Source organism: Pseudopodoces humilis, chromosome 21 (genome assembly GCF_049639895.1).
Source record: "Pseudopodoces humilis isolate 2021_Gansu_Grassland_sample_001 chromosome 21, ASM4963989v1, whole genome shotgun sequence".
NCBI lineage: Eukaryota > Metazoa > Chordata > Aves > Passeriformes > Paridae > Pseudopodoces > Pseudopodoces humilis.
Genome location: NC_142220.1, coordinates 749590 through 765796, shown reverse-complemented (window position 1 = coordinate 765796; position 16207 = coordinate 749590). Strand labels below are relative to the sequence as shown.

The following is a 16207-nucleotide window of genomic DNA, read 5'->3' as shown; positions in this document are numbered from 1 at the left end:
CCTGTGGGTAAGGCTGTGCTTAAACAGCTGGGAACACTTTTATGGAATTACTTCTCAAATGCTTAAAAGACAACAATATCTTCCATGCTCATTCTCAAGATCATAGCAAGTACTGAGAATAAAGAAGATCCCAATGTGGTTCAGCCCTGGGCAATCCCAGGCTCTGATCCCTGTGCCAGCCCCACCTTCTGCAGGAACTTGCAGAGGAGAGGGACGGTGTCCTTGGCATTCTTCTGCTGCACAACGTGGCCCAGGTTCTCCACTGAGACCCTCCTGCGGCAGCTCCACATCCTGGAGTGGTGGATGTGGCTGTCCCCTGGCAGCTGGGACAGGAATGCAGCTGGGTCCCCATACACGATTTTCACTATGGGGTTGGAAGAGATTCTCTCATCCTCTTGTATTTGTCGGTTTAACTTCAGCAGCTTTTTATCCAAATCCTGCATTAAGAAAATAATAAATGATTGGATATTGTGAAACACCTTCCACAGAGCTAAGCCATTTCTGCTTTTCCAGCTATACAAATTCATCCCAGAACAACTCCAGTCTCAGACTCCCAGGTCCCCAGGTAGAATAAAGGTGGCTGATCCTTAATCTGCAGCTGTGCCATGGATGGGCTGGCTTGAGGAATAGCCAGGTGAAAAGTGTAGCACAGAATTTACAGCACATCAGACCTCCAGTGGGTTTTGAACTGCTCAGCTCCTGACTCTGTACAGCAGATTTCTCACCTTCAGTTCAGGAACAATAATTGTGTTTGCAACAATTTCTTCCCATTTGTTTCTCTTCTCCTTGGTGGAGAGAACATCATCAAACTGCACCAGCCCTGCAACAGGAATATTTCACCTCTTACATCTGCAATATTTCAGTGAAAAGAAAGCACAGATTCACAGGTCCTAGAAGTTCACTGAGTATCTTGGTCCAGCCGGAGAGTGACACCCAAACATCACACAGTGATCCAGCTTTCCAGGAGCTTCAGCCAGTCACTCATGTGAATGAGGGGAACATTTATACAACTCCTTCATAGCCCCAGAAACATTGAACAGATTGTCCAGGGTCAGACCATCATCGGTGACAAGCTTGGAATACTGACTGGTGCTGTCCCACACTCCAAAGATGGGGTGTTTACACATAAATGCCTCTGTGCCACAGTGACTCCAGATCCCACCAGGAACCCCACTGTGCCATCCCTCTTCTCCCAGAGAACTTCTGGGAGTCACTGACAGACAGCACAGAACAGGGATTGCACACAGCACGAGCTGCTGTGCTGGGAGAGCAGCCCTGCTCGGGGGCTGTGACCTCTGCCCATCTGTCATGACATTTTTTTGTCAATAATTCATTTTCAGAGCTATTGACTGCACCAAACCCCATGTATTGGACTGAAAGAAGCAAACAACCAAAAATTCTTCCCTCCCTACAGTAAGAAACAAGCTTCAAACTCTCTGTTTTCCTCTTCAGCTCAGCTGCTGCTGTTGGAAGGGGTTTATCAGCAAAGTGGGTGCATGGCCACAGCCCTTCAGACACAGCCCCAGGTGTGATAGGGCAGGTGGCTTTTCTTACACTGGCCTGGCTGCTGCTGGGGGGCCTGCAGGAGGCTGCTGAGCACGAGATGCAGAATGCTGATGGTGTCATCCACACTTTTCCCCAAAATCCTGGTCAGCTGTACCAAGTCCTCCTGAACGTGCTGCTGCAGGAAGCTCACCACGTCCTCCACTGCTGGCTTGATCATCCTTCCCAGGGACTAAAGACAACAAAGGCAAGAGCTGAGCACAGCCAAAAACATCCAGGGAAGCACAAGGCACACAGAGCTCAGTCTGCCAGGCACCCTCATCTGTGGGATTCCTGCACCTGGGCCCAGAAAGGCAGGGCTGGCTGGATGTGCCTGCATGGAAGTGCAGAATTAACCAAAACCCCTCCTGGAATTTGGGTCTCACATCTTGACAGTCTGCCCTGGTCACTTGGCATATGATGAAAAGGACCAGCAGCATACAAAGGTTTCCCTACATTTTGTCTGACCTCTTGGAAGCATTTTTGGAAGATACCTGAGGGTCTCTGGAGGCTCCCAGCAGCATTGAGAGGTGGGTGAGCAAACGGAGCAGCACAAAGACCATGGGGGACACGCCCCGGTCAGACATTCCCAGGGTTCTTCTGTGCTGGACATCTCCAAGAATGTGGCCAGTTTGAGTTCTGTCTTCATGATTCCTGTAGGAAAGTGCATATATGGTTGTTTGGGTTTTTTTTGCCTTGACAAAAACCACACAAGACATCTCTGATACCCAGCAATGCCTTTTTGACCCATAATGTCTTTGAATGCCATAAAAGCTCCAATTCAAAGTGCTACAGGGGAGTGAAGGCTTCCAGTCAGTTCTAAGCACAGAAAAGCAAATTTCTTTGGTTTTGCTGCCTGATTACTCTTCCTTGCACCTTCCAGAGAGCAGCATGAAGTGGCTGGTGCCCCCAAGGCAGCACAGGCAAACCCTACATGGTTTATCACTGCCAAGGCATTGAAGCAAAGCACACCTGGACAGCTGGAAGCCCTTCAGGGGTTTGTGCTCGATGCCTCCAATGGGGACGCCGCAGTCGGGACAGCGGCTCATTTCCATGGGGAGCCCACACTGGGAAAAGAACAGGAGAACACAATTCCAACAGCTTCTCCAGCAGAGAAAGGGAATGAAACAGAAATCCAAGCTGTAAGTGGTTAATTCAAACCCTGCTACAAACTGGGCCTCTGCCTGATGTTTCCCAATCTATGGTATAAATGCTAGGGGTATTCTGAATTTTACATTACAATGACAGAATGATCGGTAATAGCGAGTTTAGAAGTGGAACTCTGCGCATCAGAACATTAAAACCAGTAAACAAAATAGAACAGTTTATTGTTGAAAAGTTTGTTGGCTTAAATGCCCATCAGTGCCAAATTCTTACCTCTCCCACAGTGCAGAGGTGGCCATTGGGACATTCTGTCAAGAGAAACAAACAGGACAGTGTTCTAAGACAGATTTATACAGCCCCTGTTGGTCCCTTTCCTTGGGACCATCATTCTGGAGCAAGAAATATGCTTCAAGATCTAATCAAAAGCCCTGACTATCCCAAAGTCCAAAGGACTGACAGCCCACACAGGAAGCCAAGGAATTTTTCAGTGCTGCTTCTCCTTAAGAAACAAGGAATCAAAGCCTGACAGATTCTGCTGCTGAGGGCAGGAATGCTCCCACCCCCCATTCCCAGCTGCAGGGAGGTCCAGCTGTGGGAAGCAGAGACAAAGCTGGCCAGGAAGGTGGCAGAGTGCTCCTCTCAGACCCTGTTTGTGTTGCCTTTGTGCCCCCTCAAGCTCTGCCAACAGCTGCAGACTAAACACCACTGGATGTTCTTTGGTGCATCACCCACACAGACTGTCACTGCAAATCTGGATTTACCACAGATAACTGCTGAGGAGTGTGTTTGTCCTCACACTTGGAACAGTTCCATTCTCCAAAGCCAAGGAATTCCTTCCCCAGCCAGCCAGCAGCACTCACCATACCAGTGCAGACCACCCAGTTCCTCCCAGGTCCTCGCCTGAGCCATGATGTCCTCGGGCATTGTGGGCAGAAAGGAGTGCTGGGGAGGGAAAGGGGAAAAGTCACACCTGGATCTGTGAAACAGCTCTGTCCTGCAGCAGTCACTCACTGCTGCTCTGCTCACACCGGGGAACAAGAGACATCTGAGAGCAGAGGTCAGGCAGGTGACAAAGACTTTCAAATTCACTTTTGAAAATCCACTCTTAGAACTGTCAGTATTGTTAAGACTTGCACGTGCACCCTGCAGACATCCTGCACTGCTCGGTGCACGAGCAGCAGCTCCCTCCCCTGGGCCAGGAGCCAGTGCTCTCTGAGCAGGCAGCACACTGCCTCTCAGCCTTGCTCACCCAAATACCACCAAAGGTATTTGCTTCGTACTACTCAGGATGGAGGTGCCTTGAAAAGATCCCAGGCCAGAGCCTGGTGTGCTAATTAACCCCAACAGCACTGAAATAACCACCCCTCAGTGTTTCACAGCTCAAACAGCGAGCTGGAGCACTGAAAGGTCCAACAGAGGATCCAGCAGGCACAGGCCAGAAGCAGGGATGTGCTGAAGGGCTCTGTGTCCTCACCTGCATGCTGTGTGGCTGGAAGGCCAGGTTCCTGAGGGGCTGCAGGACAGGGCTGTGCCCACACAGCAGCACAGCAGCCACGTGCACAGCCACCTCCACCAGGGCTCCGTGCTGCCCACAGCCCTGCGCCTCCACAGCCAGGCCAGGCAGGGAGTTCCTCACCAGGGCAACTGCAAGGAGTCTCAGCTCAAGGGAATTCAGCACTTGGGAGCTCTGGATGAACTCAGTCATCACGTCTGTTTGCTGAAAGCACAGATTTGAAAGAGCTCAAGCCATCAGGATACTGCCCACACAAGCAAAGAGCAGCTGCTTCCCACACTGGGTTACCCTGCTCCAGCCTCCCCGGCCTGCTCAGCTCGGGCCATCACCCCAGCTGGGACACAGGAGCAAAAACTCCTCCACCACCAATGCAGATCCCCTTCATCCTTACCCACGAAGGTTTGTCACGAGCTGCCAGAGGGGAGTGTCCTACCTGTGGCTTGGGATGAAGGCTCGGATCCCCGGCACCGTACAGGGCAGTGACCTCTCGGAAGATGGCCAGGAGCAGGTGAGCAGATTCCAGAGCTGGGGTGCTGCTGGGGGCCTGGGGAAGAACCAAGGATGTGGCAGGGGACAGGCCAGAGCTGCCCCAGCTACAGCGATGTGCAGGTGGGAGAGCAAAGAAAACGTCCTTGAGCACAAGCCCCAGTGACCTCCATGGGAACAGACACTGCCCACGGGGACACGAGGGAGCTGGAGCCATCCAGAGGGGTCTGGAGGGAGCCCTGGGCTGTACCTCCTCGGCCTGGAGCAGCCCCTGGGCCGTGCCCTCCATCATGGCTCGTCCCACGGCGTCGCGCAGGGCCCGGTAGCGCTCCCCACACACCAGGTACCGGTCGATGTGGTTGGCCTGGCTGTGCTGTACCTGCCAAGGAAACGGCCATGCAGAGCACTGGGGACAATAACACAGCTGCAGGAGGCAGGATCTCCTCTTCCTCCCACGCATTTCAGTCTCCCCAGAGCACCAGGAGAGACTCCATCCACCAGAGAGCCCAACACCACTCCCAACCTCTCTGGCCTGTCCCCCAAGAGCCACACAGCAGTAGGAACACCCCAAAGCAGCACAAAGAGAAGGCAAAGAGGAGACCAGAACCATCACCAGGAGATGCCTGTTCTCTACCTGTTGCAGAATTTCTGCTGGGAACACCCAGCTGAACCGTGGCTCTGTGACCAACTTCTGAGCAAACTCCATCCCGTGCTGGCTGGCAATCCTCCTGACCAGGTACACACGGTGCCAGTCATTCCCAGAGAGGCTGCAGAACTTCTCCACATTCTTCAGGTAATGCTGCTTCTCCTTTATCTGCTCTGGCTCTGGAGGGGAAAAAAGAGGTTAAAACACAGGCAAAAGTACATCCCACCTTGTAAAACTTCTCTGTCTGCCCCAGCTGTAGCACCAAGTCCCTTTTTTAGTACTGTGTAATTACACAGAAGAACTTCAGAGCCTTCCCCTCCTCAGGTGTTGTCTGGAGCATTTCCTCAGCCAGATTCCAGACAATGATTCATTTCTTCAACAGGGAAGATATAAACTCGTCAGTATAAACTCTTAATCCCTTCTAGCTGTGCAGAGCTCTCATTCATATAAAACAATAACCCTTACAGCAGCCCTGGGTCTGAAGCAGCATTTATGCTTTAAAGTTCAATTTAGTGGGCTCTAAATAAATCTCACTGTTAGCATCAGGAGGATAAAGTAAATCTCCTTCCATAGGTGTAAGTGCCATGTAACTGCACTGGGGTCACCAGCACAGCCTGGCTTCCAGTTACAGAGCACTTCTAACACTGGCACAGGGGACAGCCCCTGCCTGACACCCCCAAGGGAAAAGGGAGCTGCTGCTCTCGTTCTTGGCCATGCACCACAACGGGTCCCAGCAGAGCACAGGGCACACTGACTGTGTCCAGCCCAGCTGCCCTGCTGGCTTTGCTCTGCATCCAGCACTTCCACCTGGCAGCAGGACAATCAGACTCACTCGTGTGCTGCTGAAGGTCGAAGATCAGCTCTGCAGCCCTGCTCAGCCACAGGCGCACCTTGGCCACGGCCTGCAGGTATTGCACAGAGGATTCCTGGGGAGCCTCTCTGCTGCTGCCTGGCAGGTAGTTCTCTGGAAAGGCTCTGTCCTCAGGCAGACTGCTTCCATGCCCATATCCCAGGCTGTCCTCTGACTTTTCACACATGGAATCCTAGAGAGAGGCCGGAGCACTGGTGAGTGGCAGAGCCACCTCACTCAGCCACCCCTGTGTCCCCAGGGCACCCACCCTGTCACGAGCACAGCAAACCACCCCTGACCCTCCCCTCCAAAACCATCCCTGACCCTCAGCCCACCCTGCCACGAGCACAGCAAACCATCCCTGACCCTCCAAACCACCCCTGACGCTCCAAACCACCCCTGACCCTCCACCCCACCTCCAGTGTCCCCTCATCCTAAAGCTCTGCCATGTCACCAAACACCATTTTCAGGATGGGCCCCAGCTGTCCCACATTCCCCAAGCTTGGAGCTGAGCAAGAGGCAGGAGCAGGCTGTGAATAACACACATTCCATGTTCCAAGAGGCCAAGCTCTACCTGTCTGTCCCTCATCAAGAACACAAAGGGTGATTTTAACTACAATTGTTTTTTAAAAACAACTGCAAGTAATAAAACCTCTCCCCTGCTGTCACTTTTGTTTCAGATTGTCCAAAGCCCTGAAAACTATGCAAGGGGAGGAAAGGGAGCAATCCAAAAGGTAAAGTAATTTAAGTTCTGCACAATAATTTAAGTGTCTGTGGAGACAAGAAGTTCAGCACTGGGCTACTGCACTCCTGTGCTGGAGTTTGAGTTTTAAGACTCAGACATTTGTCCAAGGGAAAGAATTTATGTAACACTGCAAAGACACACAAGCCTTTCCTTGATAAACAAGGCTCATTCCTGAGAACAAATTCTGACCAGGTGATTTGATATCAACTCCTTTTGGGCTTTCTAGTTGGAAAAAATAGTTACATACACAAGAAACACACCTAGAATTGCAGAAGGGTTTCTGTTCTTAGCTTTTTTTTACTCATGAAACTGCAAGAGTTTGATGGCCCAGCTCTTACCTCCAAGCAGTTGACAAAAAGCAAGTAGAGCTCTTTTTTGTCATTTTTCTCTAGGAGCTCGTTGTGCTCCACCTGAGACAGGTAACGCTGCACTTCATCTTTCACTTCATTGAAGCTACAGGAGAGAGAGACACCCTTACACACACAGCTGCCACACTGACAGGACTGCTCCTGCTCCAGAGCAGAGCTCCCACAGCTGGCTGTGTGACAGCTGGGGTCACTCTGGATCCAGCTGCAAGCTGGAAAAGCTCTTGTGCTGGTTTTTGCAGGTGATGTTTGGCTTCACAGCCTGAGCCAGGCTTTGATCACCAGCAGTGCTCCATGAGCACTTCCAGGGCAAAAGGCACCTGATTTAGGAGGTGGTCACACCTGAGAAGGGGCTTCTGTGCCCTGCCTGCAAAGGGAGGCTGCAAGGGCTGTGGGAATGGGGAGCTCTGTGGAGCAGACATAAGATCAGTCCTGATTAAACCTCTGTGAACGAGGAGTTTTGCTTTGCTGACCTAGATCAGAGCAACTGATCCACCTTGCAGCACCCAGGCATCCACCTCAGCACAGGGCTAGTGAGGAACAGCCAGGTAAAATTGCACAGGCTGCTCACCCTGCAGCACAAGCTCCATGCAAGCCAGCCCGGTTGCACGACTAATGCAAAGGGATTCAGGTTCAGTGAAACTCATGAGGTGAGGAGAGCAATGAGGTTTGATGAGGAACAGAGCCTGGCCCTGGCCTAACCTCCCTCACCTGTACTTCAGGAGCAGCTTCAGCATCACGGAGCGGATGATGGGAGTTTCATCCACCTCATCATTAAACGGGGACAGGAATTTGGTGTAGACAGCAGGGTGATCTGTGGACACTGGGCAAGGACAGGGTTGGCAGGTGAGAGAAGGTGGTGACAGACTCAGCTCTGTAAGGCTGAGTGCCAGGGTGAGGGGAGCTCACCTGAGTCTTTCACAGGGCTTCTGTGAACAAAGAGCAGATTCAGGAGTGCCTGGATCACCTGTGGGTCAGGGGGCTCGTTGTCCTTGAAGCACATGCTGGTGACCACGTCGATGAAGAAGTTATTGCACCTCTGCCGGAACAGGGCGTTCTTGGCTATGGCAGCCCTGGGAAGGGAACAAACACAGAACCTCTTAAACCACGGAGGAATCAAGCACACACAGGAAAAAGTCACCAAAGGGAGATACTTTTCCAGCTTCCCAATGAGATGATCCTTAAGGTCCCTTCCAACCCAAACCATTCTATGATTTGCGTGTTTTTACAGAGGCCGAGGCAGCTTTCCCCTTTTTTTGGATACAACAGAACAGAACAGGCTGTTCAGTTCCAGAGGGATGAAGCAGAGTTCACCTCTCACCCTGCTCATGTTGACCACCTCGGATTGAGGATTTCCTCACAAAGCCTCCCCACCCAAGGCTCCCACCTTGGAGAGGGTGGCTGGAGTACCTGAGCTCCTCAGAGACAGCTAACTCCACATCCTCTGTGGCAACCCTGCAGTAGGGACAGTGCATCTGTGCTGGCACCAGCCACGTGCTGATGCACTTGTGGCAGAACACGTGGTTGCAGGGCAGGCAGATGGGGTCCTTTGGCTCTCCCAGGCAGATGGGACACGGCTCCAGACCATGCCTGGAATCCAGAAACAGCAATGAACACAGCTCTTCCGTGCTGCCTCCCCAAAAACCTCCACCAAGATGTTCAGCTGCAGCTGGACCAGGAGCAGACAGTGCAAGACAAGGCTGGCTCACTGCTCAGGATGCAGAACCAAACAGGGTCACTGCTCTTCCTCTGGCTTTCACTGCACCCCAGGCAGCACTGCCAGGGGTGTGCTGGCAACGCAGGCAATGCCCCTGCTGGCCCCTGTCCCAGTGTCAGTACCTGTAGAGCCTGCTGCTGACCTCGTTCTTGCACTGGCACAGCACTGTCATCACTGCAACAAAGGTTGGATGGGATTTCATGTCTGAATCGTGCTGGAAACACTGCAGGGGGAAAGGACAAAGCCCAGAGACTCAGCTACAGCATCTGAGACCAGAATCCCCACCATCAGGGAAGAGGTGAAATCACAGCTTTGCTCACCTTGGCAAGAAGCAAAGTGTATTTCCTCACCAAGCCCTTGAATTCCGGCATGAGGGTGTGGATGCCAAGGAAGACGTGTTCCACAAAGAGCGCCATGGCGAACACGCGGCTCCAGCAGGCTCTGGGGAGGAGAGCACGCTGCCACCACTGCAGGCCAGCCTCACACCTCGCTGCTGCTCCCTCCACAGCATTCCTGCACTTCTCTGCTTTACCCTTTGCCTTCCCTAAGGGATTTTTGTGACATTCTGGCACTTAACCCTGGGGCCTGGCCTGGAGGCAGCACTGCAGCAGGACCAGCACCACTGCACACACCTTCTCACACCTCTAACTCCTATGGCAAAAACATTTAAAATACCAATTGCAATTAGGTACACTTTCTTCACTTCAAATAACGAAACAAGGTCTGTGAGAAACTGGGGTAGCGCTCTGGGCTTTCTTCCAAAACACAAGATGCAGTGAAATTCCCCATCTCTTGGGTCCTTGTGCACACAGGATGAAGTGGGGAGACTCTGCTGGTTAACAGGAACCTGAGGAGAGTTTTAAATAACCCCTGAACCCAGATGGAATGCACCAGATGATACTGCCAGATTTAGAGAATCTGCAGGAGATGAGAGGAAAAAAAAATGTGGTTCTTGCTGCTTGGTATGTAATTGAACCCAGCAGGGACCTGGAAAGGTTTGCAAAGCCTGAGAAAAGCAGCACCACAAGAGCTTCAGGCTGCTCCAATGCCCCAGTGAACTGCCAGGCAAAGAGCAGGGCTGTGAGCAGAGCCCAGTACTTACTTGAGCTCCCTCAGCAGCTGATGGCAATGGCTCCCCCTGCGCTGGGCACCCTCCTCTTTGCACAGGAATTCAATGGGCATGTGGAGGTTCTTCACTCTCTGCAGCCACAGCTCAGGGGGGGCTGTCTGCACCTGGTTCTCCAGCTCCTCAGCACACCCCATTGCAGCCAGCACGTCCTGAACCTGCACACACACAGGACCAAGGGAACACAACATTTCAGAATTGTTTACAGACCGTGGGCTCTCAGTCTGGCTTGCTACAGCACGTGTTCTACTGAATCATCTCCTACTTGATCCTCTAAAGCTCTGCAGTTCTCATGTTTGTGGCTTGGCTCGTTAGCACGTCCTATTAACTAATGCAAAAGCAGGGCAATCTATTTTAAAACCTGCTTGTAGCAATAACAACACAGCAGATCATTCCCAGTTCTGAGGAACCTGAGCCTGTGCTTCCCCCTCTGCTGCTGCTGAAATCCAAAGGAGACTGAAGAGCAGCTAATCCAGTGCAGGCAGAGCTCCCTGCCAGGGCTGAGGGGCACAAAACGCCTGGCAGTGACTCTACCATCTCTGGGCGTGGAACTCTGCACGCTGGCTGGCTCAGGAGGCAGCCAGTCACACGGGGGAACACAGCCAGGATCCTGGAGAAGTTCTGCAGCCGGCTCTTGAACTGGTTGTGTGCCAGGTGGGCCCAGGGCAGGGAGGGCACCAGCTCCTCTCTCCAGGGGGACTCTGCCACCCACTGCTCAACGCAGGACATGAACGCCACACGCAGACACTGCAGGGGTGGGAAACACAAAACCAAAGGGGAGAAACTACTTTTAGAATTCATTTTGTACTGGAAATCCTGGCAAAATTCTCAGAAACATGAGAGTCGCCTCCCTACAAAGACAGCCTTTAATGTGTCAGTTTATACAGGGGCTGCTGCTCTGAGTAACCCCAGCAGCCACTCAGTGTGCAGGGCTCTGCTCTGGGGCTCCCCTGCTGTTGGGCTGTCTCAGAGGAGCATTTTCCCCAAGGCAGGACTGACTCAGAAGGACACACTCACAGGCATCATGCTCTCCTCCCCACCCAAAGGGTTTCCAGCCCCTGCTCCAGCCCCTGACCTGCAGCTCCTCCTGGGAGGACACACCGATGGTCAAGACAATGAAGTCTGTGATGTAGCACTGGAAGAGCATCTGCCTTTCTCCCTCAGTCAGAGCAGAGATGAATTTTCCCAGGGCAGTTTTCTGGAAGTATTCCACAAACTTCTCAGCATGGCCTGGAAAATGAGGATGCAGAGAAAAGCTGGATACTGGGAGGAAGCTGGCTTTGACACAGCATCTATCCTAGAGACACTGACACCTCATTAATCACTGATACATCCAGCACTCCCCTCATCCAGGGCACTGAGGAGGGACTCAGGCCAGGCCTTGTCAGCCCAGCACTGGTGTCCTATTTCTGGAATCTCACCTTGTCATTAACTCTTGGCTGCTCCACAGCATTTTGAATGCAAGGGCACAGAATAGGTGAGGAAGATGAATGGTGAGAAGCACAAAGAAAAGCTGCCTGCACAGAACTCTGCTGGCTCCCAGGAGCACAGAGGGACTGAGGGTGACTCCAGTGCCAGGAGGGGCACAGCAGTGACAAACCAGAGCTCACAGGGCAGTGGATGGAGGTGCTGGAGCCAGGCTCTCACCTTCAGTGTTTTGGATGTACTGAGCCTCCAACCACATCTCTTCCAGGTACTCCTTTATCCTCCAGCTGAAGGGCATCTTATTCCCAGCATCAGCAGATACCATCATGTTGTTCTGCACCAGGATTATCTCTGGCTGAGGGCTGGGGGTGAAAAGGTCATTAATGCAGCAGGCTTTTGTCTGGGAAGCACAGTGCAGACAACAGAGGTGAGAAGCTGCAGAAAGCAACCCTAGGAGGGGAGAGAGGAGGGGAGGGAAGTGCAGGACTCTGATGTGGCTCACCCTGCCAGCTGGCCCTTCCTCAGGCAGCATTCCCTGGGCACGGCTGCAGGGGCTGGCTGAGGAGGGGGAACATGCCAAGGGCCAGGGAGCAAAGCCCAGGAGCACTCAGGGCCAGGCAGGAAGAACAGACTGAACTGTGAGCAGTGCCCTGCTGCCCTCGTGGAGGATTAGAGCCAGTGCTGGGCTGCTCCCAGTGCTGCCAGCCCAGCCCAGCCCAGCCCAGCCCAGCCCAGCCCAGCCCAGCCCAGCCCTCCTGCTCATCCCCCAGGGCTCACCTGTTCTTCCCCACTCCGGGAAGGACATTCAGGAATTTGGTGTCACTGAAGATGAACATCCACAGGTTTGTCACCCACTTTTCTCCTGGCCTGGCCAGCAGCTCCAGATTGCCATTCCTGTCTATGACAGCGATCAGGAGAGCCAGGAAGGGAGTGACCACCTTCTGGACTCGCTTCCACAGGGTGTGCCTTTGGGAGAAAGGGATGGAGAAACCCAGAGGGAATGTAAGCAAAAACATCAGCAAAACAGGAGGTGCCCATCCTGAAAAACTGCTGATATTTGCACGTGACAGAATCCTAATGCTGCCTTTATGGGAAAAAATGCCACCAACAAGAAAGCCCTGCACTTCTCTCACTCCTGGCTCACCTGGAATCCCACTGTTCCACTCAAGCACTTGTGCACTCCTGTCCCAGTACAGCCCCTTCAGCTCTAATTCACCCTTCCCCAGGAGAGGCTAAAATTGCCTTCAGAGAGTTTCCAGCACAGACTGGAGCCTGACACTGCAGATGTTCAGATCACACAAAGCTGCTGTCTCTGCTGCACAGGTGCCACTTGCGGACTCTTCCTGGAAGGCTGCAGGTGACAGGGCAGTGCTGCTGTCCTCACCTGAAGGTACCTGCCTCCTGCAGAGCACTGAGGTTGGAAGCCTCCCGAAGCACCCAGTTTTTGGGATGAAGGGAATTTTCTTCTTGTTTCTTCAACAGGCTGGAGAGACGAGCCTTGGTTATCTTCAGGAAAGAGGCTACAAAACAACAGGGAACTTGTGTTTCCTCTTGTATTATTGGACCCAAATATCCCACCAAGAACAGCATTTGACAGTTGTTTCAATAATTGGCCAAGTGGGGGAAAAAGCAGCCAGAGAAAAAGCCACCACTTGAAGAGCAGAAAAGCCTTACATCCATCAGCACACGGGAGCATGGACACACATTCTTGGGACATCCCCCTTACCTGCACCACAGCAAGGACCTTTGGATCCCCAGTGACCTGACTGACATGTTTTGGTGGTCCCCAGATGGCCAGGGACACTCCCTGCAGCACACACCTTTCAGCTCATCCTCTTTGGAGAAGAGGCCAAGCAGGATCTCAATTCTCCTCCTGCTTCGACTCAGGTCTTCGTTCTGGTCCCGCAGCATCCCCACAGCGCTCTGCACACAGGTCCTCAGCAGCACAGTGGTGTCCAGGATCTCACCCTGCCCAGGAAAACAAGGTCATGCCCCTCGAGTGACCCTCCTGTCCCCAGCACACACCCTGAAAAGGTTTACAGTGCTCCCTCAAAGTGCCTGTTGCCTGGCATCCCTGCTCCCAGCTCCCCTCATCTCACACTGCCGTTCTCAGCTCTTTTGCTGTCAAGAACATGATGCAACTTCCGTGGCCCTTTCAGACAGGCCCGTGACACAGAATTTGTGCTGAGTTAACACTCCTGCAGGGCCAAGATTCAGCAGTTTGAGGAAAGAAGTGAAAATAATCAACGTGACCAGGGGAAATCTGCCCTTCCTGGGGAGTGCTACGTGTCCCTGGTGCTGGGTATGTCCAGCTGAGGCTGTCAGGGGCACACAGGGCAGTGTGAACGTGGCTGCAGCACAGCCAAGTCCTCAGCCAGCTCCAGCACACAGCTCAGAGCACACAGCTGGACTGAGCCTCAGGACCACAGCTCCCACCTCCAGGCAGAGAAAGGCAACAGAAACTCTTAAAGCCGATTTTTAAAAATCAGAAGAACAAAATGACTAAGGAATGATATAGAAAATATATAAAATACAGAGTCCTCAGAATGGTTTATTTCTTTACTGATGCTGATTTTGACTGGGCAGTGGGGAGGGGGGACTTGTGTCTGATCAGCAACATTCACAATGCAAATATTGCTGATAGGTTTCAGGTGAAGGGGGACACAAAAGGTGGGTTGCACCTCTCATGGCAGAGCAGAGAGCCACAGTGACAGCTGAGAGGCAAACAAATGTATTCTGAACTGACCTGATAGTGCTCTGCTCTTGGCACTGGTGTTCCACCCTCCACCTCTTCCTGCTGTGCTTCTCCATTGGCAGGCAGAGCTGCAGCAAAGGTGTAGAATTTTTATTAGAAAGCAGCAGCACACTCCTGCATCCGTCAGATGAGAGTTTATTTTAGCAACTGCATCCCAGAGCAGCAGAACATCTGTCAGAGATCCATTAGCACCGGCATGAGTAGCTGAGATTCACCTCTCAAACAGCCACAGCTGCTCAGGCTGTCAGGCTCCATGCAGCAAGAGCTGGAAGAAGTGTGACACTGAGCTAATGCCTTAAGCTCTCCCTGACTCCTGTCAGGCAGTGTGGTGAAAGGAAAGAGAGACTGAAAAAGCTGAGGGGAAAGGAAGATCCTTGTCAGTGGTCTTTGCCATGCAGCCTCTGCTGCCTCCTGTGCTGGGACAGAGCACTCAGGCTCCTGAGCAGTGCAAACGCCACAGTTTTGTCAAAAAAAAAAAGGGAAAAATACCAAATTAACTTGCTTGATGACCTAAAAGTCGGAAGCCATGTGGTGAGCCCCCCAAAACCAGGTGCTGAGCAGGGAAAGTCATCAGATCCGCTGTGCCAGGCATCAGCTCCTGCAGTACCAAGTCTGGGAGCACAGCTCCCCCTTTCCCCAGCACACAGCTCACCTCTGGTTTCCCCTGGATGCTCAGAGAACACCTGGCTGATGGTGAGGTTCTGCAGGGCTGTCAAGTCAGAGATCATGTCCTTGGATCTGCGGAGGTCGTCTATGTGCACCGACTGCCACAGCCCTACAGGCAGAGAACAGCAGGAATCACTCAGTGAGCAAGAGAAACTTGTCCGAAGGCAGCTGAAGAGTGAGGAGGGACAGATGGGCACACCCACCTCCATGGAAGCCCACGTAGGATGTTCCTCCTTCCAGCCGGGAAAGCTTCATGATAAAGTAAACAAAGACAGAGACCTCCCCCAGGCCCACCTTGTTGATCTCATTGACAACAGTGTACCTGCAGCACAGAGCAAAGGCTGGTGGCAAAGGCAGCCAGAGGTGCGTGGCCAGGACACATTTCCTCTCCCAGAACAGACACAGGTGACTCCCACTCCTCCCTCCCAGCTGTGGTGCTGAGCTGCCACCTCCAGCTGTGCCCTGAGTTATCCCAGACCCTCAGCTCTTCAGGATTTCTGCAGCCAGTGGCCAGAAGTCGCACTTCAAAGGGGATTATCTGCTCATGTGACCCATCTTAGCTTATTCTGACTGGGGTTATGGATTATTTGAAATACAATTAGTGCATTTAGATTCATTCTGCTACAGAATAAAGGATGTGGGAGATCCCCAAACAGCACCAATAACCAAACAGTGAGGAGTGGCCTGGCAGAACTGAACCCCTCCGTGCCCAACTCACTTGGCTGAGGCGATGAGCTGGGCATCCCGAGAGCCGTCTTCGAAGTCTGTCTGAATAATGAGGACTTTATTTCCTGAAGCAGAATCCAGGAAATCGCTGAAGAGCGAAAAGAGATTTAACAGAAGTCACAAGTGTAAAGATCAAACATTAAAGGCCACAGAACCGGTCGCTCCACATTGGCTGTGGCTGCTGCAGGAGGAGAGAGAAAAACACCAAAGCCCATCTCATGTGATGGAGCTGATAAGGTTTGTCCCGAGCCAGCCCACTGCCAGCACAGCCTCCCTTTTCCATATGTGCCACTCCAACTGCTCTGCCCACGCACTTCCACACAGCTGACAGTCTGTTCCAAGCAGGAAAACCCCGGCCCAGACTCACCGGATGCCCTTCAGGAAGGAATACTCAGTGTCAAACTGCTGCAGGAACAGGATCTGGAGCCTTTGGGCCCTGCCCTGCACCTCCCTCTCCAGGCAGGCAGCGTCAGCACTGGTGAGCAGCCGTGAGAAGGTGGTGACCTGGGCAGAAAGGGGCAGCGATGGGGCACAGCCCCAG

General features: G+C 52.6%; 1 protein-coding gene across 2 annotated transcripts in view; it reads right to left on the bottom strand.

The window, feature by feature from the left end:
- RNF213 (ring finger protein 213) overlaps window positions 1–16207 on the bottom strand; it is a 44762-nt gene that overhangs the window by 3986 nt on the left and 24569 nt on the right. For both annotated transcript variants that reach the window (XM_014259410.2, XM_088065458.1), the window contains exons 28-57: window positions 16034–16170; window positions 15659–15754; window positions 15144–15262; window positions 14927–15049; window positions 14266–14342; window positions 13340–13487; window positions 12904–13039; window positions 12297–12485; window positions 11742–11881; window positions 11170–11324; window positions 10629–10841; window positions 10071–10252; window positions 9289–9409; window positions 9091–9191; window positions 8662–8841; window positions 8161–8324; window positions 7963–8074; window positions 7225–7339; window positions 6124–6334; window positions 5280–5470; window positions 4896–5024; window positions 4593–4703; window positions 4121–4363; window positions 3507–3588; window positions 2920–2954; window positions 2515–2609; window positions 2037–2196; window positions 1555–1735; window positions 726–820; window positions 186–437 (exon numbers count right to left, since the gene is read on the bottom strand). In XM_014259410.2, the coding sequence (XP_014114885.2) occupies window positions 186–437; window positions 726–820; window positions 1555–1735; window positions 2037–2196; window positions 2515–2609; window positions 2920–2954; window positions 3507–3588; window positions 4121–4363; window positions 4593–4703; window positions 4896–5024; window positions 5280–5470; window positions 6124–6334; window positions 7225–7339; window positions 7963–8074; window positions 8161–8324; window positions 8662–8841; window positions 9091–9191; window positions 9289–9409; window positions 10071–10252; window positions 10629–10841; window positions 11170–11324; window positions 11742–11881; window positions 12297–12485; window positions 12904–13039; window positions 13340–13487; window positions 14266–14342; window positions 14927–15049; window positions 15144–15262; window positions 15659–15754; window positions 16034–16170 (4293 nt within the window). The remainder of the gene's footprint in view (window positions 1–185; window positions 438–725; window positions 821–1554; window positions 1736–2036; window positions 2197–2514; window positions 2610–2919; window positions 2955–3506; window positions 3589–4120; window positions 4364–4592; window positions 4704–4895; window positions 5025–5279; window positions 5471–6123; window positions 6335–7224; window positions 7340–7962; window positions 8075–8160; window positions 8325–8661; window positions 8842–9090; window positions 9192–9288; window positions 9410–10070; window positions 10253–10628; window positions 10842–11169; window positions 11325–11741; window positions 11882–12296; window positions 12486–12903; window positions 13040–13339; window positions 13488–14265; window positions 14343–14926; window positions 15050–15143; window positions 15263–15658; window positions 15755–16033; window positions 16171–16207) is intronic.